The sequence below is a fragment of the Ranitomeya imitator genome, chromosome 5 (genome assembly GCF_032444005.1).
Source record: "Ranitomeya imitator isolate aRanImi1 chromosome 5, aRanImi1.pri, whole genome shotgun sequence".
Lineage (NCBI taxonomy): Eukaryota > Metazoa > Chordata > Amphibia > Anura > Dendrobatidae > Ranitomeya > Ranitomeya imitator.
Genome location: NC_091286.1, coordinates 261,952,641 through 261,978,752, shown reverse-complemented (window position 1 = coordinate 261,978,752; position 26,112 = coordinate 261,952,641). Strand labels below are relative to the sequence as shown.

Here is a 26,112-nt window from a genome sequence, read left to right as displayed (position 1 = left end):
GAATTGACGATGCCAACGTCATGTAAAACACAGCAAGGGGACTCCAAAAAGGACTGGAGTATTTGTGACGTTGAAGCTGAGGTGGAGGAGAGCCCACTTGAAGGAGCACTTGATATCCATTCAAGCACCTGTTCTTTTTGTGCCTCATCTGGAATTTGTAGCGATGCTCGTAGCGATGGTCGTAAAAAAAGGATCATATCAGATTGTCCACGAAAAGAAGTAGTCATCTTACTTTGGCTGGAAGATGGTCTTTCATCTGCAGATGTTACTGTTGCTTTACCACCTACCCCATGGACACAACCTTTTTTTCCCTTTCAAACACGCCTATTCCCCTTTCCACCAGCAGCAGGCCTTTTGCCACTCATTTTGGTACTTAACTAATTAGCAACTCTGTAGTTGTTGGCACAAAAAACGATGGATGGAAACCAAGCAGAGCTGAGTGGCCAAACTGTGGTTTTACTTTACTGGGTTAGATGCAGTAAAAAATTATTAGATACACAGGTGGTGTAGCTAGCTTCCCAGGCGGGCTACTCCGCTGACGTGCAGACACTGTTACTAAGCCCAAAATGATTTACTGGGTTAGATGCAGTAAAAAATTATTAGATACACAGGCGGTGTAGCAAGCTTCACAGGCGGGCTACTCCGCTGATGTGCAGACACTGCTACTAAGCCCAAAAGGATTTATTTTGTTAGATGCAGTAAAAAATTATTAGATACACAGGTGGTGTAGCTAGCTTCACAGGCTGTGTGTGTGTGCACTGCAGATAGGCTGAGAGACTGCACCGCCCCACTGTCAATGCGGGAAAGAAAAAAAAATGGAGATTTGCATTATTTCAGCACAGATCTATCCCTCGCCCCCCGCAAACTATACACTGAAACAGTCTATTAACATTGATAAACAGTTTTAATGTGAAAATCAAGTTAGGCTTTTGGTGAATGAACACTTATCGAACAGAAACTCGAACACACGAATTTTATGCAAATTGTTCGAGTTCGTAGAATGACTCGAACACCGCCCAAAACAGCTCGAATTTGAAATTGGCTAACAGTTTGACTCGAACACCACTCATCTCTAGTCAGTACATCCCTCAAATCCTAGTCCTCGTAACGTTATTTTCTGTTCTTGCATACTTGCAATATTTTGATGAGCTTAAAATTTTATTTATAATAAATATTATTATTACTACTATTATTATTTTTATTGCAATGTACATAAAAATGACACCAAACTTTATGAATCACATGTTAAATTGATTTAGCCTCCAACATGAGATCTTTGTCATGAACAAAGCCTTACTTTTTAAATAAAATATTAATACTGTTCTTAATGTAAATAAATATTTCTTCATTTACATTATGCATTTACCTTTCTTTTTTGTGGCTGCTTCAAGTTTCTTTTCTGTAATATGTAAATATAAAAGCATTTAATATATCTATAATTCATCACATAGAACATATATGAGTGCTAATAGTAAATACCATGTTTCAGTTTTAACCCATTTATTCCCAAAGATGGTTTGCATGTTAATGATCGGGCCAATTTTTACAATTCTGACCACTGTCCCTTTTTGAGGTTATAACTCTGGAACGCTTCAACGGATCCTGATGATTCTGACACTGTTTTCTCGAGACATATTATACTTCATGATATTGGTAAAATTTCTTTGATATTACCTGTGTTTACTTGTGAAAAAAAGGAAATTTGGCAAAAATTTTGAAAATTTCGCAATTTTCCAAATTTGATTTTTTATCTCCTTAAATCACAGATATTTGTCACACAAAATACTTAAGTAACATTTCTCACATGTCTACTTTACATCAGCACAATTTTGGAACCAAATGTTTTTTTGTTAGGGAGTTATTAGGGTTAAATTTGACCAGCAATTTCTCATTTTTACAACACCATTTTTTTTAGGGACCCCGTCACATTTGAAGTCACTTTGAGGGGTCTATATGATAGAAAATACCCAAGTGTGACACCATTCTTAAAACTGCACATCTCACGGTACTCAAAACCACATTCCAGAAGTTTATTAACCCTTCAGGTGTTTCACAGGAATTTTTGGAATGTTTAAAAAAATGAACATTTCAAATATTTTAACAAAAAAATTACTTCAATTTGGTTTATTTTACCAAGGGTAATAGGAGAAATTGGACTCCTTAAGTTGTTGTCCAAATTGTCCTGAGTATGCTGATACCCTATATGTGGGGGTAAACCACTGTTTTGACCCACAAGTGCTTCACAGAAGTTTATAATGTAGAGCTGTAAAAATAAAAAATCATATTTTTTCACAAAAATTATCTTTTTGCCCCCATTTTTTTTATTTTCCCAAGGGTAACAGAAGAAAGTGGACCACAAAAGTTGTTGTGCAATTTGTCTTGAGTACGCTGATGTGGGGGTAAACCACTGTTTGGGCGCATGGCAGAGCTCGGAAGGGAGGGAGCGCCATTTGACTTTTCAATGCAAAATTGACTGGAATTGAGATGGGACGCTATGTCGCATTTGGAGAGTCCCTGATGTGCCTATACATTGAAACAACCCACAAGTGACACCATTTTAGAAAGTAGACCCCATAAGGAACTTATCTAGATGTGTTGTGAGAACTTTTACACCCCCAAGTGTTTCACTACAGTTTGTAACGCAGAGCCATTAAAATAAAAATTCTTTTTTTCCACAAAAATTAGTTTTTAGCTCCCGGTTTTGAATTTTCCCAAGGGTAACAGGAGAAATTGGACCCCAAAATTTGTTGTCCAATTTTTCTGAGTACGCTGATACTCCATATGTTGGGGTAAACCCCTGTTTGGGTGCACAGGAGAGCTCGGAAGGGAAGGAGCACTCTTTTACTTTTTAAACACAGAATTAGCTGGAATTGAGATCGGACACCATGTCGCGTTTGGAGAGCCCCTGATGTGTCTAAACAGTGGAAACCTCCCAGTTCTAACTGAAACCCTAACCCAAACACACCCCTAACCCTAATCCCAACCATAACCCTAACTACACCCCTAACCCTAATCCCAACCCTAATTCCAACCATAAATGTAATCCAAACCCTAAATTTAGCCCCAACTCTAACCCTAACATTAGCCGCAACCCTAACCCTAACTTTAGCCCCAACCCTAACTTTAACCCCAACCCTAACCCCAACCCCATCCCTAACTTTAGCCCCAACCCTAACCCTAACTTTAGCCCCAACCCTAACCCTAACTTTAGCCACAACCTTAACACTAACCCTAATGGAAAAATGGAAATAAATAATACATTTTTTAAAATTTTATTATTTTTCCCTAAGTAAGGGGGTGATGAATGGGGGGTTTGATTTATTTTTATAGCATTTTTTTGGCGGAATTTTATGATTGGCAGTCGTCACACACTAAGAAATGCTTTTTATTGCGAAAAATAGTTTTTGCATCTCCACATTTTGAGAGCTATAATTTTTCCATATTTTGGTTCACAGAGTCATGTGAGGTCTTGTTTTTTGCGGGACCAGTTGACGTTTTTATTGGTACCATTTTCAGGCGTGTGAAATTTTTTAATCGCTTTTTATTTATTTTTGTGAGGTAGAATGAACAAAAACCAGCTATTCATGAATTTCTTTTGGGGGGGGCGCTTATACCGCTCCACGTTTGGTAAAATTGATAAAGCAGTTTTATTCTTCGGGTCAGTACGATTACAGCAATACCTCATTGATATCATTTTTTATGTTTTGGTGCTTTTATACAATAAAAACTATTTTATTAATAAAATAATTATTATTGCATCGCTTTATTCTGAGGACTATCACTGTTTTATTTTTTTTGTTGATGATGCTGTATGGTGGCTCGTTTTTTGCGGGACAAGATGACGTTGTATTTATTGGAACAATATATATTTTTTTTTTCTTTATTTAGGATTTTGTTTTTTTTTTACACATGTGAATATATTTTTTTTAACTTTTCAACTTTGTCCCGGGGGGAAATGGGGGGGTGGCATGACTATATAGGGTCAGGTCGCTGATCTGACACTTTGCTGTGCACTGTGTCAGATCAGCGATCTGACAGGCAGTGCAGGGAGGCTTCCCGATGCCTGCTCTGTGCAGTTGCTTGGAAGCCACCTCCCTGCAGGACCCGGAAGGCCCCCCGTGGCCCTTTTGGATCCGGACCTGCAGGGAGGAGGAGGTAAGAGACCTTCGGAGCAAGGAGATCACATTTCTTTGCTTCGAGGGTCTCAGGGAAGCATGCAGGGAGCCCCCTCCGTGTGCGATGCTTCCCTATGTCACCGGAACACTACAATCATGTTTGATCGCAGTGTGCCAGGGGTTAATGTGCCAGGAGCGGTCCATGAAATCAGCTACGATAGTCAGCTGACACCCGGCCCCGATTGGCCACGCTCCCTCGTGAGCGTGGCTTATCGGTGATGACGTGCTATCCCGTCGGTGGTCATACAGGCCCATACAACCTCGACTGGATAGTAGGTCTGATGTCAGAAAGGGGTTAAACTTTTGTAATATACTTATACTGTAAAATTGCTAAACAACACTTCTTTCTTTGATTGTGCCACAACCTCCCGTTTCTTCACTGAGATTTCTAAAACAATAATGCATATATAAAAGTAAGTAAACACCTAAAGCAAAGATTGTAATAGCCAAAGTTACCCATGTAGTTTTGTTTATGATATGGCTTGTGGTCAATACCACTACAAATACAAATCACATACATAATTTACTTCTGTGATGCTCCATTGTATAATAAAATTAAACTAGAACAGTATGTATTGCCTAATTGTAAAATGAAATTAAAGCAATTTTGCAATTTTCAAATTGTTTTGTCTTATCCCCCTTCATATGATTTTCCTAGTTGACGTTAACTCCAGGCTTTTGCAGACCCGTGGTTGACAGAGTTTCAGTAAGTCTCTATTCTATTTTGACTATTCCTGCTCTCCTTTCAAGAGCTGTAACTTTTTATTTTCCAATAGATATGTTTCAAGGCTTACTTTTCCTGGTACGAGCTGTAGTTTTTTTCATTACCATATGGGACTATGCAATTTTTCGATTTCTTTTTATTCTCTAATCTCTTTAGATCACAAGTAAACAAAAAGCTGCAATTCTGACAATTTTTTCATTAATAGCTACATATGTGGCAAAACCAAATATGTATATTTTGTTTACTGTACTGTGTGCTCCTGAAAAATAAAAATAATTTAAACTTTAATATATACAGCTCTGGCAAAAATTAAGAGACCACCACATCAAAACTCTGGGCAGCCCAATCTCCAGACCTGAACCCCATTGAAAACCTCTGGAATGTAATGAAGAGGATGATGGATATTCACAAGCCATTAAACAAAGAGCTGCTTAAATTTTTGCGCCAGGAACAGTGTGAAAGTCTGGTGGAAAGCATGCTAAGACGCATGAAAGCTGTGATTAAAAATCATGGTTATTCCACAAAATATTGATTTCTGAAATCTTCCTGAGTTAAAACATTAGAAACGGTGGAACAATAGCTCAGTTACCAAAATAACATTCAGTTTACTGTAATGTAAAATTCTCACCTTTACACATTGTGAGTATGCACAACACATATAGTAAGGATGATAGGAGGGCTGCAGATGGCACCGGACCCATGAAGGATCTTCAAGAAATTCTGCATAGGATATTCAAGATGCCAACAATTCCGCTCTCCTCCAAAATTGGAAAGGGAATCACAGAGTTGAGAAGAATTGCATACTTTATTCAGGGCTATAAAACTACACGTTTCATGGACGTCCTGTCCACCTCTTCAGGTACATACGCCTGATTTTGGAGGAACGCGGAATTGTTGTCATCTTGAATATCCTTTCCAGAATGAGTTAAAACATTAGTATTGTTGCTTCTAAATGATTATGAACTTGTTTTCTTTGCATTATTTGAGGTCTGAAAGCACTGGGGTTTTTTTTTTGTAATTTTGATCATTTCTCCTTTTCAGAAAAAAAATAAAAAATTTATTGTTTGGAAATTCGGAGGCATGTTGTCAGTAGTTTATAGAATAAAATAAAAATTTACATTTTACCCAGAAATATACCTATAAAGAGAAAAATCAAACAAACAACATTTTGCAGTGGTCTCTTAATTTTTGCCAGAGCTGTATATTTATACTTACACAAAGCTTGAGATCAATTTTGTAATAGGATTACCTTTCTTTGGTTTTGTTGGCTTCTTTTCTTCCTTTTTCACTTTTTCTTCTAAGAAAATTGATAAAAAAAACATTGTTATAATTCATTTTGATAGCTGTGTACTAATATAGTTGCAATAGATATCATAAAAGCTTTTATGGTATTGAAAATATAGGAAACATTTTCTAAATCTATATTTGCCTTGTCAATATTTAAAATAATTTGTTATCATTTAATGTGTTTAAAAAAAAAAAAAAAGGATGACTACAGTGAAAAAAATCAATATTGCAGACAGGACTGTAAACTAACACTGAGCTAATGTTATTTATGATATCACTTCAATGCTGGCATAACACAATGCTATATTTTGATATATTGTAATGTAAGTTTATCTTTCTTTGCTTCAGCTCTTTCTTCAGGTTTTTAAATGTTTAGGAATGAAGATATTAGTGTGTTATGTTTTTGCACAGTGTTCTGTATAATGATAATGAAAATTAATTTTCAAAATAATCTCATTTTCTGGAGGTGGTATTATTAGTAGTGATGTGCGAACCCCCCAATGTTCGGGATTGGTGGGATGGCCCTAGTTTTTTTTGTAAAGTTCGAGGCCGGAGATGACATGAATTTGCATCTGAACCCCGAACTCGGACTTTAAATATATGGGATGAGGAGCGGGAGCTGTAAAAAAAACCCCAGAAAATTAATAATAAACATTATAATTATACTTACCTGTCCAGTGACACGTCCTACTGTCCCGCTGTCTTCTGGCTGCATCTGCTTCCTGAGCCGCTTATTTACCGCCAGCATTATCCACTGCACTCGGCAGTCTTCGGCTTTTTCTGGCAGTGTTCGTGCAGTGACGTGATCGAACAAACACCGCCGGAAAAAGCCGAAGACTGCCAAGTGCAGTGAATACCGGCAGAACGTAATGAGAGGCCCCAGAAGCATATGCGGCCGGGAGACAGTGGGACGGGAGGACACGTCGCTGGACAGGTAAGTATAATTATAATGTTTATTATTAATTTTCTGCTTTTTTCTACAGCCCAAACTTGACCCGAACTGTAACACTGGTTAAACACGGGTTCACCCATCCCTAATTATTAGTCTGCACTGTAGTTCTATGCTTGCAGATTTCTGAATGTTGATGTTAAGCTATTTTATTTTATGTGTGTATAATAATATAATATAAGGGGCAATATGCTGTACTGAGAAATATAGTGTTTCATAGGAATGGAGAGCTCCATGTGTCCTGTATAAATATATGATCGTCATATGTTAGAATTTTCGCTACCTGAAGCCACAATTGGGGTAATTATATTACATAGTACATAGGTTATGGACAGTCATCTGATCTAATAGCATAGGCATGACCGTGGGGCTGATGGCCAGCAAGGTCCACTACAGAAAACTGTGGGACTGACACCTTATATAAGCCTAATATGTATGCAGTTAAAATAGGGGGCTGGGAACATTTTCAGTTTCGGTAGGGAAAAAGGGAGTAAATTATTCAAAGGATCCCTTGCAACAAGTCAACAGCTCTGAAATGGAATGTGTGGCATATGCCATCCCACCCCATAAAAATAAGTCATGGGAGTTCCAGATCTGCTGATTGGCTGAGAGGATTCATTTGATAATACATGTAATACAAAAATACTTTATTGGCAGCAAATAATGTTTACAAACAAATGTTGTTCTACACAACATTTGAGAGAACTCATTCATTAGGACTCTGCATCCCTTGCAGCCTGTGTTTTTGGGTAACTGAATAATGAATATTTCTCTACCAAAGAAAGCAGAAGTGCTTTAACTTAAAGATATGCATATTTGCAAGATTACCTTTTTTCTTTTCTAATAGCTCTTTCTCAATTTTTTTTGCAGATATTTCTAAAAAAAATGAATACAATACTTTAGTACTGACAAGTTTTCGGGAATATAGAAACATGAATTTACATTAAATGGGATATTATAGAATTTTTTTCCGATGGGGCTAAGCACTTATCAGCATGCAGTAGCTAACTATCTGCCTGTGTTGCCGTTCAATGATCTCTCTCAGCTCAAAGTGGTCATGGACCAAACCAGCTGGTGATTTTCAAGCTCCCCGTTGCTTTAGGCTAAGTCAGCTGTCAATCATCATGAGATTAGAAGATGCAGAAGAGCAAAAGAAAAGGAACTGCTCTGTCAATGTGACATCATGTATCAGGAGAACCGCTAGCTGAAATGGTCAGTGACAGCTCTGAGCTGGAAGCATAACAAGTAAGCATTAGTTACCATAATGATATTAAAATGGTGAATCACATTTCACATTGAACTTCTTCAGAAGAAAATTACAAAGATTATGTTTATTTTGGCCTTCACCCAATTCCTTCTGACTCCTTTTCTTTGATTTCTCATAATGTCATTCAATTTGTTAGCAAAATTTGATTCCAAAACCATGTGACATTTGTAAATCCCTCACCATTCTGCTTTATACCCCGATTCTTGTAGATCTGCTCCTTTTAATGCAAAATTTTAAAATACTTCAGTATATTTTTGGCTATATAATGTTTGAATTCCAGAGGAAAGAGAACTTTCAATATTCTCAACTTACATCTAAAGTGGTCCATAGTTGTACCTCATCGCTAAATGAAATGACAGCCACCTACTGAAGGTATTTGTTTCACAGCAGTTGTATTAGTTGCCCCCTTGATAGTTACATTTATGTTCCCAATATTCTCTAATTAGTTATGTTTTGAATAAAATGATAAATAATTGAATTAGTGCCTCAATTATTCTAATTGCTAACTTCATGTGAATATTACAATACGATTAACATAGTACCATGGCATTTTTGTGCCTTTACTTCCTGTCATGTGCTCTTAAGTGCTAAAATATATTAATTATAGAGCAAATTATGACAGTTCATGACCATTACAGGAAGAAAATTCACGTAAGAGTTAGCTACAGTACATAAATATCAATATCAGTTAATAGGTAACACAACTTTTAAACCAAGTTTCATTGAATTATATGACTGTGAAATGTCCATGAAAATCTGTGAATAATTGCTGTATCCTTACATGTAGCTTCTTCAGAGACATCTGGCTCTGTCAACAGGCGCTTCAACAACATCTGTGTGGGGGGCACTGGTTTTGGAGGATGACTGGTGGTGGACTGTGTGAGACAAGCATTTTCCAGCCAGGAATACTGATGTGTCTGTGATTTGTGGTGTTGAAAGCCAGAGAGTATAGATATGTGTTGTCCAACTGTTCAGCAAGAGGAAAGGTCTACCTGTTGCAGCCTGTGCAGAAGTACCAAACCCTATAAAAACTCATAACAATCTTCTGGGAGATGCCAGTTATTGTTTTTGGTTTTCCTCAAATTTTTCTATAGTTGTACTGTATTTGCTAATATCCTGATCCTGACCCAGCTAAACCCTTAACTTGTCTGTTCTGTAATTCTTCCTGATTTTAACCCTGACTTCAGTTTTGACTGGTCTCGTGGTATCTAATCTCAACTATTGCTTAAATTATGGTTTTGTCTCATGATTTTCCCCATGGTTTTGTCACTCTAGTTACTGTTCCAGCTACTTTGACTACTCTTGCCTCAGGCTTGCTCCTCCAGCACAGTCATTGCAGCAGGTCTCCTAATAATTCTATAACTCTAGGTGAATCTTCTTGATCAATTCATATGTTGCCTCAAAGACTTTATCACCTTTATAGAAACCTGTCAACTGTACTTCAGACTTCATCCCCAATCATGTGGTTCTGAGGTTCAGTGGGTGGGACTCAAATAGCCCATGCTGAAGCTTGTCCTCAAGATTGCCCTTCCCTAATAATCTCCATCTCCAACATCACTGAAGGAGCGCTTACTTACCTCCTTTCCAAATCACACCTCACCACCTGTGCACTTGACCCCATCCCTTGCCACCTGCTCCCCAACCTAACTAACATATTCATTCCAGCCCTAACCCATCTCTTCAACCTATCACTATCTTCTGGCATCCTCAAAAAAACAAACCTTGACCCAACTGCTATTCCCATCTATCGCCCTATATCACTGCTCCCGTTTGCTTCAAAACTCCTAGAGCAGCATGTCCATGCTCAACTTTCCTCCCACCTCTCATCTAACTCTCTCCTTGACATCCTCCAATCTGTATTTCACCCCCACCACTCCACCGAAACAGCCCTGGCCAAAATTACTAATGACTTATTTACAGCCAAAGCCAACAGACAGTTCTCCATTCTTCTCCTTCTTGACCTGTCCTCTGCCTTTGACACAGTCGACCACTGCCTACTGCTACAGATTCTTTATTCTATTGGCATCAAAGACCTTGCCCTGTTCTGGATTGCCTCATACCTTTCCGACCTCACATTTAGCATTTCTCAGTCCCACATTACCTCCTCATCCTGCCCACTCTTTGTTGGTGTCCCTCAAAGCTCTGTCTTGGGGTCCTTACTTTTTTCCTTCTATACCCTTGACCTAAGTCCTATGGCTTCCAGTACCACCTGTATGTACTACACCTGTACCTGTACAAGGATTGTTGGTATGATGGTTCAGCATCAGCAACCATCTATAGAACTCTGATTAGTTAAACTGTGAACACACAGACCCAGATAACTGCTATTTCCCTCCAATTAGAACTGTCACTGAGCTTTCCAATGACATCAGTGAGCCAAGTATGACAGCGCCAGTCTTTTTATAACCTCTGATGAGGTAAAGCAGCCAGCAAATTACAGTAATGCCACTACCAAGATGGCTATAGCATTACAGTGACTGTCTGGCAATTCCCGCATGCTTATTAGCTGTGTAACAGGCACCAAACATGCAGGGTGGGATTCAAGCATCAGTTTTCTAGATCTGGCTAAAAAGATCTATACAGTGGCTTGCGAAAGTATGCACTCTCTTGGCATTTTTCATTTTTCATGTTTTGCTACCTAACGTCTTAGAATTTCACTGCTTTTTTGGAAAGTTTACATCATTTCATGTAAAAAACATTCCTACAACTGTGAACATTTATGTTTCTTTCTTTTGTGAAGCAAACAACAAATAGGAAAAAATAACTGAAAAGTTCAGTCTGCATAACTATTCAGCCCCCTAAAGTCAGTACTTTTTAGAGCCTCCTTTTGCAGCAATTACAGCTGCAAGTCAGATTCTCAATTGGTTTAAAGTCTGGGATTTGAGTAGGCCACTTCAAAACATTTACATGTTTCCCCTCAAGCCACTCAAGTGCAGTATGCTTTGGGTCATCATCTTGTTGGAAGGTGAACCTCTGTCCTAGTGTCAAATCACTGACTGACTGAAAAAGATTTTGCTCAAGAATATCCTGTTATGGCTAGCGGAACACACCAAATAATATAAAGGGAGATATGAGGTGGGTTCGCAGCCCGGGTTCACCGTGCAGAGATGGAACCTGCAACTGAGTAATGGCGGATGAACGCTTGCTCACACGTGGGTTAAACCTCACCCAGTGTGAATGAAAGTGAACTCTGTTGCTTCATAGAGTTGCCAAATAATGCTGCGCCCTGTTAGCAGTCACAGGATGCAGCTGAAAGACACTGGTGGGATGCCTATAATTCACCCCACTAAACTGGTGATTGGACTCGCTCTGACCCTCGGTGGCTTTTGAGCCCGCGCCTGAGGATCCCTGAGTCTGATGCTGAGTCCAAGAGGGAAATCTCACCCTACACTAACCGGTAGTTAGGACAGAACTAACTGAACATTTACCGCACAGAGTGCCTACAGCGCCGCTCTGGCGGATGCCACTATCCACCCTAACTAGGGTCAGGAAAGCGCACTTGTTGCGCATGGCACCGCATTGGTGGTTGCTGCCTTAAAGACGCTGTAAGCTCGTGACTTGTGCTGGATGGCACAGTCTGGCACTAGGTAACTCAATCATCCAATAACAATCAACAACCCTAGGGATGGGTATGATTAAGGAGCTTTCACCAGAAACAGTCATACATCCACAAACACACAATTTCAATTTTATACTATCGCATGGCCAAGCGGCCATGTGAGCCTTTTATAAATGTAGCCTTCTGGGACCTTCCTAGTGGTCCAATCAGAGCCGCTACAGGCCCTGAGCATGTGACCTCCAGCCTCCAATGAGAGGTCATCCCATGGGCATGCTCAGTAGATGAAAAGCTGGACTTAGTCCCTGGAACGTCTGCTTGCTGCTGATCAATGCTGGTTACAAAGGCTGAACCTGGGGCAGCAGCTGTAGCCAGAAGCACATTATCAGCTTCAGCCAGACACTGGGACCAACGTCTCTGCTGAGCAGACTCCACTGTGGCTGGGGAAGAATGGGAGACCGCAGAGGACATGTTTCAAGATTCCCCCGGTGCAGCAGCGGGAACTCGACCCTAACATATCCTTGTATTTCGCACCATCCATCTTCCTCTCAACCCAGACCTTTTTCCCTGCCCCTGCTGCTGAAAGCATCCCCAAAGCATGATGCCGCCTTTACCATGTTTCACTGTGAGGTTGGTTTTCTTGGGGTGATGAGCTGGGATGGTTTGGGGTCAGATATAGAATTTACCGTAGTGGCCATAAATTTTTATTTTGGTCTTATCTGACCACAGCACCTTCCTCCATACATTTGGGGAGTCTCCCACAAGTATTTTGTCAAACTCAAAAAAGTATTACAATTTTTGTCCCTAAATAAATGTTTTATTCTGCCCACTCTTCCATAAAAGTCATGTCTATGGAATGTTTGGGTTATTGTGATGGTATAGACAGATACTCCAGTCTTTGCTTGGGAACTCTGCAGCTCCTTCAGGGTTACCTTTGGTCTCTCTGCCGCATGTCTGATTAATTATCTCCTTATCTGAGAGTTTTGGTGGGCAGGTGTGTTGTGTTTCCATGTTCTTTCCATTTGATTCCCCTCTAATCCTGGATTATCCTCTCTTGTCAGGGAAGCTGACGTAGATGACTCCTAGTTCTCGCTTGGGTGGGTGCCCAGGCAGATGCTAGGAGCGAGAATTAGTCTCCATTGGCTTTGGCTACAGGAGACCACCAGTCCCTGACTCACGCTGTGGCATTCTGGCTCAGAGGGATGGGCATATGTTTACTTAAGCATCTTTCTCCTGTTGGAGAGAGCTACAACTTACTGTATCCTAGTTCACGTTTTTGTGGCACTTGTTGCTTTCTAAAGCACACTCGGGTTTAAAGCACAATCTACTTTTAACTTACGTGCATAGTGAGTTTGCTTTTACTGATTGCATACATATATTTTGCAAATGGTAAGAAATTGAAACACCAAGTATATTGGAAAATTTTCATTTGTAAAGTGGTTCAGCTTGGTTTTTATGACATCAGAAAACATGTTTAACATGATTAAAATGTACTTTGTTCTTGGGAAAACCCTTGTAAACTAACTTGCTAAACATTATTATTTTTATTATTATTATTATAACAAAATATAATTTAAATAGATAGGAACAAACAAATGAAACAAAATATTTATTATGTTTTTATTGATCTCATGATTTTCAAATTCATATTTGAAAATTATTAAAAATAATTTGTTCCAATTAATTAGTAGACAACCTGGAATAACCTTGTTTTCCTATGAGAAAGCACAAACATTATCATGATTAAATATTTCTCTTAGGTTATAATTTTATAGGGATAATTCTTGTCCCTAGGACATCTATGTGTGTCCTCTCATTTCACTAATGAAAAATCTGTCAGTAATCTTTAGAATAAAAGCTAATGTGAACATAATAAACCAAATAGAATTTTGCCTACTTCAGAAATACTGTACTATTTTAATTAATGAACTTAGTGGTAAATGTTTTAGAAAATAGACATATATCAAATATATTATTGTCACTGTAAGCTATTTATTACCATACTTTTTTACATTAATTAATTTTATTTCATCTGTTGCTAATATTTTGTTATTATTTCTCTAAATGTTATTTGTTTGATAGCTGATAAATATATACAGATCAGTACAGTTAGATCTAATAAATGTTTCAGACAAAGCTCTTGACAACTCTTAATTAGAAAGGTCAATAGATAACAGAAATAAGAAAAAGATAAGTCACACTGTTAACAGTAGTGCAAAATAAAATAAATGTTGATAGATATATAAATACCAAAATAATTCAAATATAAAGGGAATCTGTTATGTGAAAAAATGATATTAACCTTCAGATATGGGATTAATATGCAGGTTAATTTTATTCTGAACCTGCCCAGCACCGGCACTTAGATCTCCGCTGTTTTCCTCCCAGCAACTTTCAGGTTTCAATGACAGAGAAGGCACTGGCACAGTTTCAGTAACTGCTCTGTGTGTATAACTGATTGGCTTGCTTAGCATTAGGGCTGTCAGTCAGTGTCGGGGACGTGGCTGCAACCACCACTGTCTATACACAGAGCACTGAGTGAACATGCACCGGCGCCACCCCATGACTGATACATGAATGCTGCAGGGGGAATAAAGTTAATTTCCTACAGGGGTCTAATTGCAAGTGCCGGACAGATTCAGAATGCTAGTAACCTGCAGATTAACCCCATATCTGTTTAATACTTAGTATAGGTTATTAGTGTTTTTTCATGTGACAGATTCCCTTTAAACATTATTCTCAGCTGTATCCAAAGGGCCAGTATTCTGCTGAAAAAAAGCTTTGAAAAGTTAAGCAATTTGGCATGGCTCAAGGCTGTTTTAAAAGTTTTTTCTACCCTTCTGAATAGATCTAGCAGTTCTCTGAATGCTGAGCCCTGTATTAATCTGCCCCCACCACTGATTGGCAGGTTTCTTCCCATATACATTGTATATAGAAAGCGGCTAATCAGTGGTGCGGGTGGTGTTATGCACAGTTCATGCATGACTACCAGGAAGCAGAGTTTCTAGTCCTCTAGTCATAATCTCATGCAGATAAACTGCTATTTTATCAAAACTACATCAAGTAGACCAGTAAGGGAAACATGGCTGGAATTGGGGTCTCTGTCACTATGTTAGGGTGCCCACAAATGAGGTGGTACAAACCTGGTGACAGATTCCCTTTAATATAACTCAGCATTATTTTCTATTTTTCTGTGGAAAATCCCATGCAACACATTTATAAAAAAAATAGAGAAAATGTCTTCAACAGTGTGAGTAAACCCCAACTGGTTGGTCAAACGGTTGAACAAATGCCAAGCACACAACAAGTGAAATCAACACAAACATATTAGAGGAACGTGCTATGAAATCACTCACCTTTCACAGCTGGCTTTTTTTCAAATTTCTTTGTTGGTGTTTCTAAGAATGGAAACATGCATTTATTATATATCTCTTGGAATCACTTTAACATTGGACTGAGAAGTGTCACTCTTTCCCATACTTGTGCACACTATGCTTTTCAGTCAAAACAAAAAATGCATATCCATGTTATCTCTGTGAGAAATCTGCAAAGGATTTTTGGACAATCCTTATTGGACTCTATAATCATGCATGAATAAGAATTTATGAAGGTCAGTACCCCGAAACCTGGCACCTGAAAAATGCTTCCTGAACCACGGGCAGCATGTATCAGACACTGGCTGTGTGGTTGACAGTCAACATATGTAAAGCCATGGTAGTGAGCTAACAAATAGCTCTATAATCTGGAGGTGGTGGTTTACAGGCCAAAATACAGAGAGGATAAAAGTATTTAGTCAGCCATCAATTGTGCAAGTTCTCCTATATCTCACAGATATCCACTCTATTTTTAAAATATAAACCTTTATTAAATCTTAATAAGTATAATTATAAACAACACACCAAACACCACAAGAAAGAAAACAACCAGGGGCGTGCCTGCCCCTACACTGGCCTAGCTGACCTTACCTATTTGCGGAGGTTGGCACCCTAAAAACCTGTGCAGTGGCGCCCCCGCTCCTTGACGGCTCACCCTGCTCACCCTATAGGGCCCTATAGTGGCAGGGGGTGAAGAAGATGGTGAATAGGCAGGTGAGAAAGAAAAGAGGTATGTATATAATATATAGATGTCTAGACTGATGTTGCTACATGCAATCGTCGGCTTGGCCCTTTAGTGGAGATGTTAGATCCTACTTACAGTTGTCCTCAATAGGTATAGCTAGAATGACTTAATGCAATAGATAACTCAACCCTCCGATGAATATGCTAAATACTAATTGCAGTATACTTAGTGGGCTTCGCTGATGTAACTTGCTACAATAGCTAAACTAATATTCTGATGACACCCTTAAACTACAATTGTAGCTATCTATAGCTATATATTGTCAATACTTCTCCACATAGGGATATGCTTATAGAGACAGGGGATTGTCCCGACCACTGTATTGAATCTACGAACCTCATACCTGTGTTTGCAGATAAGTACCTTGTTTATATCCTCCTCCTGATGAACCTCGGCTAAGAGGGGAAACGCGTTGAGTAATTAACTTTAACCTGGTACGATTAATCTACTTGAAATTGGTATAGAATTTATATGGGCAATATGCCCTGGAAGTCGACAGTGGACTTAAATATCGGACAAAGGACATAATGGTTATCTTAAGTTGCCATTTGACCAAGACTGTTTAATGCTGTTTTTAGGGTGGTTGGTGTGTGTTTTGTTCTTTTTTCATTGTTATATATATATATATATATATAAGTTTATTTTCCTGGCCCATGCATATATATTAATATCACTTAAAGTGAGGTATATTTAGATTAATAGAGTGCATGTCCTTTACCTTTATCTGCATATTGTGGACGCACTAAGATTTGTAGAAATATCACTCTATAAGCATATCCCTATGTGGAGAAGTATTGAAAATATATAGCTATAGATAGCTACAATTGTAGTTTAAGGGTGTCATCAGAATATTAGTTTAGCTATTGTAGCAAGTTACATCAGCGAAGCCCACTAAGTAAACTGCAATTAGTATTTAGCATATTCATCGGAGGGTTGAGTTATCTATTGCATTAAGTCATTCTAGCTATACCTATTGAGGACAACTGTAAGTAGGATCTAACATCTCCACTAAAGGGCCAAGCCGACGATTGCATGTAGCAACATCAGTCTAGACATCTATATATTATATACATACCTCTTTTCTTTCTCACAAGGACACTAAACTTCAGGAGGGCAAATTTCCAACGGATGAGAGAGGATCTTGGTGCAATTAACTGGGACGATATCCTGAGACACAAAAATACACAAAGAAAATGGGAGACGTTTATTAGCATCCTGGATAGGACCTGTGCACAGTATATACCGTATGGGAATAAACATACTAGAAATAGGAGGAAACCAATATGGCTAAATAGAGCTGTAAGGGGCGCAATAAGTGACAAAAAGAAAGCATTTAGAGAATTAAAGGAAGTAGGTAGTGAGGAGGCATTAAATAAATACAGAAAATTAAATAAATTCTGTAAAAAGCAAATCAAGGCAGCAAAGATTGAGACAGAGAGACTCATTGCCAGAGAGAGTAAAAATAATCCTAAAATATTCTTTAACTACATAAATAGTAAGAAACTAAAAAATGATAGTGTTGGCCCCCTTAAAAATAGTCTGGGTGAGATGGTGGATGAGGATGAGGAAAAAGCCAATATGCTAAATGACTTTTTTTCATCAGTATTTTACACAAGAAAATCCCATGGCAGACAAAATGTCTAGTGATAAAAATTCCCAATTAAATGTCTCCTGCTTAACCCAGCAGGAAGTGCGGCGGCGTCTAAAAATCACTAAAATTGACAAATCTCCGGGCCCGGATGGGATACACCCTCGAGTACTGCAGGAATTAAGTACAGTCATTGATAGACCATTATTTTTAATCTTTAAAGACTCCATAATAACAGGGTCTGTGCCGCAGGACTGGCGTATAGCAAATGTGGTGCCAATATTCAAAAAGGGAACAAAAACTGAACTCGGAAATTATAGGCCAGTAAGCTTAACCTCTACTGTGGGTAAAATCCTAGAGGGCATTCTAAGGGACGCTATACTGGAGTATCTGAAGAGAAATAACCTCATGACCGAGTATCAGCACGGGTTTACTAGGGACCGTTCATGTCAGACTAATTTGATCAGTTTCTATGAAGAGGTAAGTTCCGGATTGGACCAAGGGAACCCAGTGGATGTAGTGTATATGGACTTTTCAAAAGCTTTTGATACGGTGCCACACAAAAGGTTGATACATAAAATGAGAATAATGGGGATAGGGGAAAATATGTGCAAGTGGGTTGAGAGCTGGCTCAGGGATAGGAAACAAAGGGTGGTTATTAATGGAGCATACTCAGACTGGGTCGCGGTTAGCAGTGGGGTACCACAGGGGTCAGTATTGGGCCCTCTACTTTTTAACATATTTATTAACCCCTTTACCCCCAAGGGTGGTTTGCACGTCAATGACCAGGCCAATTTTTACAATTCTGACCACTGTCCCTTTATGAGGTTATAACTCCGAAACGCTTCAATGGATCCTGGTGATTCTGACATTGTTTTCTCGTGACATATTGTACTTCATGATAGTAGTAAAATTTCTTTGATAGTACCTGCGTTTATTTGTGAAAAAAACGAAAATTTGGCGAAAATTTTGAAAATTTCGCAATTTTCAAACTTTGAATTTTTATGCAATTAAATCACAGAGATATGTCACACAAAATACTTAATAAGTAACATTTCCCACATGTCTCCTTTACATCAGCATAATTTTGGAACCAAATTTTTTTTTTGTTAGGGAGTTATAAGGGTTAAAAGTTGACCAGCAATTTCTCATTTTTACAACACCATTTTTTTTTAGGGACCACGTCTCATTTGAAGTCATTTTGAGGGGTCTATATGATAGAAAATGCCCAAGTGTGACACCATTCTAAAAACTGCACCCCTCAAGGTGCTCAAAACCACATTCAAGAAGTTTATTAACCCTTCAGGTGTTTAATAGGAATTTTTTGAATGTTTAAATAAAAATGAACATTTAACTTTTTTACACAAAAAATTTAATTCAGCTCCAATTTGTTTTATTTTACCAAGGGTAACAGGAGAAAATGGACCCCAAAAGTTGTTGTCCAATTTGTCCTGAGTACGCTGATACCCCATATGTGGTAGTAAACCACTGTTTGGGCGCATGGGAGAGCTCGGAAGGGAAGGAGCGCCGTTTGACTTTTCAATGCAAAATTGACAGGAATTGAGATGGGACGCCATGTTGCGTTTGGAGAGCCACTGATGGGCCTAAACATTGAAACCCCCCACAAGTGACACCATTTTGGAAAGTAGACCCCCTAAGGAACTTATCTGGATGTGTGGTGAGCACTTTGACCCACCAAGTGCTTCACAGAAGTTTATAATGCAGAACCGTAAAAATAAAAAATCATATTTTTTCACAAAAATTATATTTTTGCCCCCAATTTTTTATTTTTCCAAGGGTAAGAGAAGAAATTGGACCTCAAAAGTTGTTGTCCAATTTGTCCTGAGTACGCTGATACCCCATATGTGGCAGTAAACCACTGTTTGGGCGCATGGGAGAGCTCGGAAGGGAAGGAGCGCCGTTTGACTTTTCAATGCAAAATTGACAGGAATTGAGATGGGACGCCATGTTGCGTTTGGAGAGCCACTGATGTGCCTAAACATTGAAACCCCCCACAAGTAACACCATTTTGGAAAGTAGACCCCCTAAGGAACTTATCTGGATGTGTGCTGAGCACTTTGACCCACCAAGGGCTTCACAGAAGTTTATAATGCAGAGCCATAAAAATAAAACAAAATTTTTTTCCCACAAAAATTATTTTTTAGCCCCCAGTTTTGTATTTTCGCTAGGGTAACAGGAGAAATTGGACCCCAAAAGTTGTTGTCCAATTTGTCCTGAGTACGCTGATACCCCATATGTGAGGGGGAACCACCGTTTGGGCGCATGGGAGGGCTCGGAAGGGAAGGAGCGCCATTTGGAATGCAGACTTAGATGGAATGGTCTGCAGGCGTCACATTGCGTTTGCAGAGCCCCTAATGTACCTAAACAGTAGAAACCCCCCACAAGTGACACCATTTTGGAAAGTAGACCCCCTAAGGATCTCATCTTGATGTGTTGTGAGAGCTTTGAACCCCCAAGTATTTCACTACAGTTTATAACGCAGAGCCGTGCAAATAAAAAATATTTTTTTTTCCACAAAAATTATATTTTAGCCCCCAGTTTTGTATTTTTCCAAGGTTAGCAGGAGAAATTGGACCCTAAATGTTGTTGTCCAATTTGTCCTGAGTACGCTGATACCTGATATGTGGGGGGGAACCACCGTTTGGGCGCATGGGAGGGCTCGGAAGGGAAGGAGCATCATTTGGAATGCAGACTTAGATGGATTGGTCTGCAGGCGTCACATTGCGTTTGCAGAGCCCCTAATGTACCTAAACAGTAGAAACCCCCCACAAGTGACCCCATATTGGAAACTAGACCCCTCAATGAACTTATCTAGATGTGTTGTGAGAACTTTGAACCCCCAAGTGTTTCACTACAGTTTATAACGCAGAGCCGTGAAAATAAAAAATCTTTTTGTTTTCCCACAAAAATTATTTTTAGCCCCCAGTTTTGTATTTTCCCAAGGGTAACAGGAGAAATTGGTCCACAAAAGTTGTTGTCCAATTTGTCCTGAGTACGCTGATACCCCATATGTGAGGGTAAACCCCTGTTTGGGCACACGGGAGAGCTCGGAAGGGAAGGAGCACTGTTTTACTTTTTCAACGCAGAATTGGCTGGAATTGAGATCGGACGCCATGTCGTGTTTGGAGAGCCCCTGATGTGCCGAAACAGTGGAAACCCCCCAATTATAACTGAAACCCTAATCTAAACACACCCCTAACCCTAATTCCAACGGTAACCCTAACCACACCTCTAACCCTGACACACCCCTAACCCTAATCCCAACCCTATTCCCAACTGTAAATGTAATCTAAACCCTAACCCTAACTTTAGCCCCAACCCTAACTGTAGCCCCAACCCTAACCCTAGCCCTAACCCTAACCCTAGCCCTAATCCTAGCCCTAACCCTAGCCCTAACCCTAGCCCTAACCCTAGCCCTAACCCTAGCCCTAACCCTAGCCCTAGCCCTAACCCTAACCCTAGCCCTAACCCTAACCCTAGCCCTAACCCTAGCCCTAGCCCTAATGGGAAAATGGAAATAAATACATTTTTTTTTATTTTTCCCTAACTAAGGGGGTGATGAAGGGGGGTTTGATATACTATTATAGCGAGTTTTTTTAGCGGATTTTTATGATTGGCAGCCGTCACACACTGAAAGACGCTTTTTATTGCAAAAAATATTTTTTGCAATACCACATTTTCAGAGCTATAATTTTTCCATATTTTGGTCCACAGAGTCATGTGAGGTCTTGTTTTTTGCGGGACGAGTTGACGTTTTTACTGAAAACATTTTCGGGCACGTGACGTTTTTTGATCGCTTTTTATTCCGATTTTTGTGAGGAAGAATGACCAAAAACCAGCTATTCATGAATTTCTATTGGGGGAGGCGTTTATACCGTTCCGCGTTTGGTAAAATTGATAAATCAGTTTTATTCTTCGGGTCAGTACGATTACAGCAATACCTCATTTATATCATTTTTTTATGGTTTGGCGCTTTTATACGATAAAAACTATTTTACAGAAAAAATAATTATTTTTGCATCGCTTTATTCTCAGGACTATAACTTTTTTATTTTTTTGCCGATGATGCTGTATGGCGGCTCGTTTTTTGCGGGACAATATGACGCTTTCAGCGGTACCATGGTTGTTTATATCTTTACTTTGATCGCGTGTTATTCCACTTTTTGTTCGGCGGTATGATAATAAAGCGTTGTTTTTTGCCTCGTTTTTTTTTTTTTTTTTCTTACGGTGTTTACTGAAGGGGTTAACTAGTGGGACAGTTTTATAGGTCGGGTCGTTACAGACGCGGCGATACTAAATATGTGTACTTTTATTGGGTTTTTTTTTTTTATTTAGATGAAGAAATGTATTTATGGGAATAATATTTTTTTTTTTGTTCATTATTTTGGAATATTTTTTTTTTTTTTTTTTTTTTTTTACACATTTAGAAATTTTTTTTTTAACTTTTTTACTTTGTCCCAGGGGGGGACATCACAGATCAGTGATCTGACAGTTTGCACAGCACTCTGTCAGATCACTGATCTGACATGCAGCGCTGCAGCCTTCACAGTGCCTGCTCTGAGCAGGCTCTGTGAAGCCACCTCCCTCCCTGCAGGACCCGGATCCGCGGCCATCTTGGATCCGGGGCTGGAGGGAGCAGGGAGGGAGGTGAGACCCTCGCAGCAACGCGATCACATCGCGTTGCTGCGGGGGGCTCAGGGAAGCCCGCAGGGAGCCCCCTCCCTGCGCGGTGCTTCCCTGCACCGCCGGCACATCGCGATCATGTTTGATCGCGGTGTGCCAGGGGTTAATGTGCCGGGGGCGGTCCGTGACCGCTCCTGGCACATAGTGCCGGATGTCAGCTGCGATAAGCAGCTGACACCCGGCCGCGATCGGCCGCGCTCCTCCCGTGAGCGCGGCCGATCGGCTATGACGTACTATCCCGTCCAGGGTCAGATAAGCCCAGGGCACCTCGACGGGATAGTACGTCTAAGGTCACAGAGGGGTTAATGACCTTGTAGGGGGCATTCAGAGTAGAATTTCAATATTTGCAGATGACACTAAACTCTGCAGGGTAATCAATACAGAGGAGGACAATTTTATATTACAGGATGATTTATGTAAACTAGAAGCTTGGGCTGATAAATGGCAAATGAGCTTTAATGGGGATAAATGTAAGGTCATGCATTTGGGTAGAAGTAATAAGATGTATAATTATTAGTGTTGAGCATTCCGATACCGCAAGTATCGGGTATCGGCCGATACTTGCGGTATCGGAATTCCGATACCGAGATCCGATATTTTTGTGATATCGGGTATCGGTATCGGAAGTGTAAAATAAAGAATTAAAATAAAAAATATTGTTATATTCACCTCTCCGGCGGCCCCTGGACATCAGCGGGAGGATCCGGCGTCCGGCACGGCTTCTTTCTTCAAAATGCGCGCCTTCAGGACCTGTGGAATGACGTCCCGGCTTCTGATTGGTCGCGTGCCGCCCATGTGACCGCCACGCGACCAATCAGAAGCCGCGACGTCATTCCTCAGCTAAAGTCCTAGAATGAGCGCCTTCTAGGACCTGAGGAATGACGTCGCGGCTTCTGATTGGTCGCGTGGCGGTCACATGGGCGGCACGCGACCAATCAGAAGCCGGGACGTCATTCCACAGGTCCTGAAGGCGCGCATTTTGAAGAAAGAAGCCGTGCCGGACGCCGGATCCTCCCGCTGATGTCCAGGGGCCGCCGGAGAGGTGAATATAACAATATTTTTTATTTTAATTCTTTATTTTACACTTTAATATGGATCCCAGGGCCTGAAGGAGAGTTTCCTCTCCTTCAGACCCTGGGATCCATGAGGATACATTCCGATACTTGATGTCCCATTGACTTGTATTGGTATCGGATATCGGTATCGGCGATATCCGATATTTTTCGGGTATCGGCCGATACTATCCGATACCGATACTTTCAAGTATCGGACGGTATCGCTCAACACTAATAATTATGTGCTTAATTCTAAAACTCTGGGCAAAACCGTCAATGAAAAAGACCTGGGTGTATGGGTGGATGACAAACTTAAATTCAGTGGCCAGTGTCAGGCAGCGGCTACAAAGGCAAATAAAATAATGGGATGCATTAAAAGAGGCATAGATGCTCATGAGGAGAATATAATTTTACCTCTATACAAGTCACTAGTTCGACCACACTTAAAATACTGTGCACAGTTCTGGTCTCCGGTGTTTAAGAAAGACATAGCTGAACTGGAGTGAGTGCAGAGAAGAGCGACCGAGGTTATTAGAGGACTGGGGGGTCTGCAATACCAAGATAGGTTATTACACTTGGGGCTATTTAGTTTGGAAAAACGAAGACTAAGGGGTGATCTTATTTTAATGTATAAATATATGAGGGGACAGTACAAAGACCTTTCTGATGATCTTTTTAATCATAGACCTGAAACAGGGACAAGGGGGCATCCTCTGCGGTTGGAGGAAAAAAGGTTTAAGCATAATAACAGACGCGGATTCTTTACTGTAAGAGCAGTGAGACTATGGAACTCTCTGCCGTATGATGTTGTAATGAGTGATTCATTACTTAAATTTAAGAGGGGACTGGATACCTTTCTGGAAAAGTATAATGTTACAGGGTATATACACTAGATTCCTTGATAGGGCGTTGATCCAGGGAACTAGTCTGATTGCCGTATGTGGAGTCGGGAAGGAATTTTTTTCCCCAATGTGGAGCTTACTCTTTCCCACATGGGTTTTTTTTGCCTTCCTCTGGATCAACATGTTAGGGCATGTTAGGTTAGGCTATGGGTTGAACTAGATGGACATATAGTCTTCCTTCAACGTTAATAACTATGTAACTATGTAACTATGTAACCTGCCTATTCACCATCTTCTTCACCCCCTGCCACTATAGGGCCCTATAGGGTGAGCAGGGTGAGCCGTCGAGGAGCGGGGGCGCCACTGCGCAGGTTTTTAGGGTGCCAACCTCCGCAAATAGGTAAGGTCAGCTAGGCCAGTGTAGGGGTAGGCACGCCCCTGGTTGTTTTCTTTCTTGTGGTGTTTGGTGTGTTGTTTATAATTATACTTATTAAGATTTAATAAAGGTTTATATTTTAAAAATAGAGTGGATATCTGTGAGATATATATGAATAATCCCTCTGACAATTATATACGAGTTGTTTAAATGTGCAAGTTCTCCTACTTAAAAAGATGAGAGAGGCCTGTAATTGATATCATAGGTAGACCACAACTATGAGAGTTAAAATGAGAAAACAAATCCAGAAAATCACCTTGTCTGATTTGGCAAGATGTATTTTGCAAATTATGGAGGAAAATAAGTATTTGGTCATTAACAAGAGATAATCTCAATATTTTGTTATATATACTTTGTTGGCCATGACAGAGGTCAAATGTTTTTTGTAAGTCTTCACAAGGTTGGCACCCACTGTTGGTGGTATGTTGGCCCATTCCTCCATGCAGATCTCCTCTAGAGCAGTGATGTTTTGGGCCAATTGCTGGGCAACTCAGACTTTCAACTCCCTCCGAAGGTTTTCTATGGGGTTGAGATCTGGAGACTGGCTAGGCCACTCTAGGACCTTCATATGCTTCTTACAAAGCCCCTCCTTCTTGCCCTGGCAGTGATTTTCTGGATTTGCATTCTGATTTTGACTGGATTTGCTTTCTGATTTTGACTCTCATAGTTGTGGTCTACCTGTAATGTTAATTACAGGCCTCTCTCATCTTTTTAAGTGGGAGAACTTTCACAATTGGTGGCTGACTAAATACGTTTTTTCCCTACTGTACATCTTACTGTCTCCATTTAAAATATTGCCATTTGCCCAAAAATAGAATAAGTGCATGATGTGAATTCCCTAAGCATTAGACACACTCCATACATTACATGTATGGCTACTTATTGAAAGGACTGCAAAGTAAAATAGCATTTACGACACTGAAAGAGAAATGGTGGTCTTCACTTGACTTTTTGGATAACTTACATGCAGAGTAGTTGTTGCACTTACCTTTCTTTCTCTCAGTTGGAGCTTTTTTCACTGTTTTCAATGGTACTGCAAAAAAACAAAATGATGCCTAAAATGTTAAATTAGATATAAGTATTTAATTCAAATAGTATGAATGCAAAGAAGACATAAATGTAGATTTTATATATTTTTTTCGGTTGTCATTGAAGGCTATAGGGAATTTCTCTTGATGTCTCTATGGCTCATAAAAGTTTTACAGCCAACTTCTATCATTCGGAAACATCAGCTCAATGATTTATTATTTTCTTTACAACTGTCAAAAACAGCTCTTTGTATTTCAAAAGGAATATAACTAGCTCTGAAGAACCAACTGGTACAGGTCAAAGTGGTGCATTTTATTTTTGATTGAAGCTTGAGTAAACTGAATTTAGAAACAATTTCCTATTTTGAAACATTAGCATATA

The 26,112-nt window shown here is 39.7% G+C and overlaps 1 protein-coding gene across 25 annotated transcripts in view; it reads right to left on the bottom strand.

Annotated features, from left to right (window-relative positions):
* Nucleotides 1-26,112, bottom strand: part of LOC138637428 (titin homolog) — a 1,151,517-nt gene that overhangs the window by 375,409 nt on the left and 749,996 nt on the right. For 23 of the 25 annotated variants that reach the window (XM_069726100.1, XM_069726106.1, XM_069726124.1 and 20 more), the window contains 5 exons: nt 25,691-25,735; nt 15,315-15,356; nt 7,964-8,011; nt 6,149-6,196; nt 1,367-1,399 (listed from right to left, as the gene is read on the bottom strand). In XM_069726100.1, the coding sequence (XP_069582201.1) occupies nt 1,367-1,399; nt 6,149-6,196; nt 7,964-8,011; nt 15,315-15,356; nt 25,691-25,735 (216 nt within the window). The remainder of the gene's footprint in view (nt 1-1,366; nt 1,400-6,148; nt 6,197-7,963; nt 8,012-15,314; nt 15,357-25,690; nt 25,736-26,112) is intronic. The other 2 variants (XM_069726110.1, XM_069726123.1) reach the window with 1 other exon arrangement.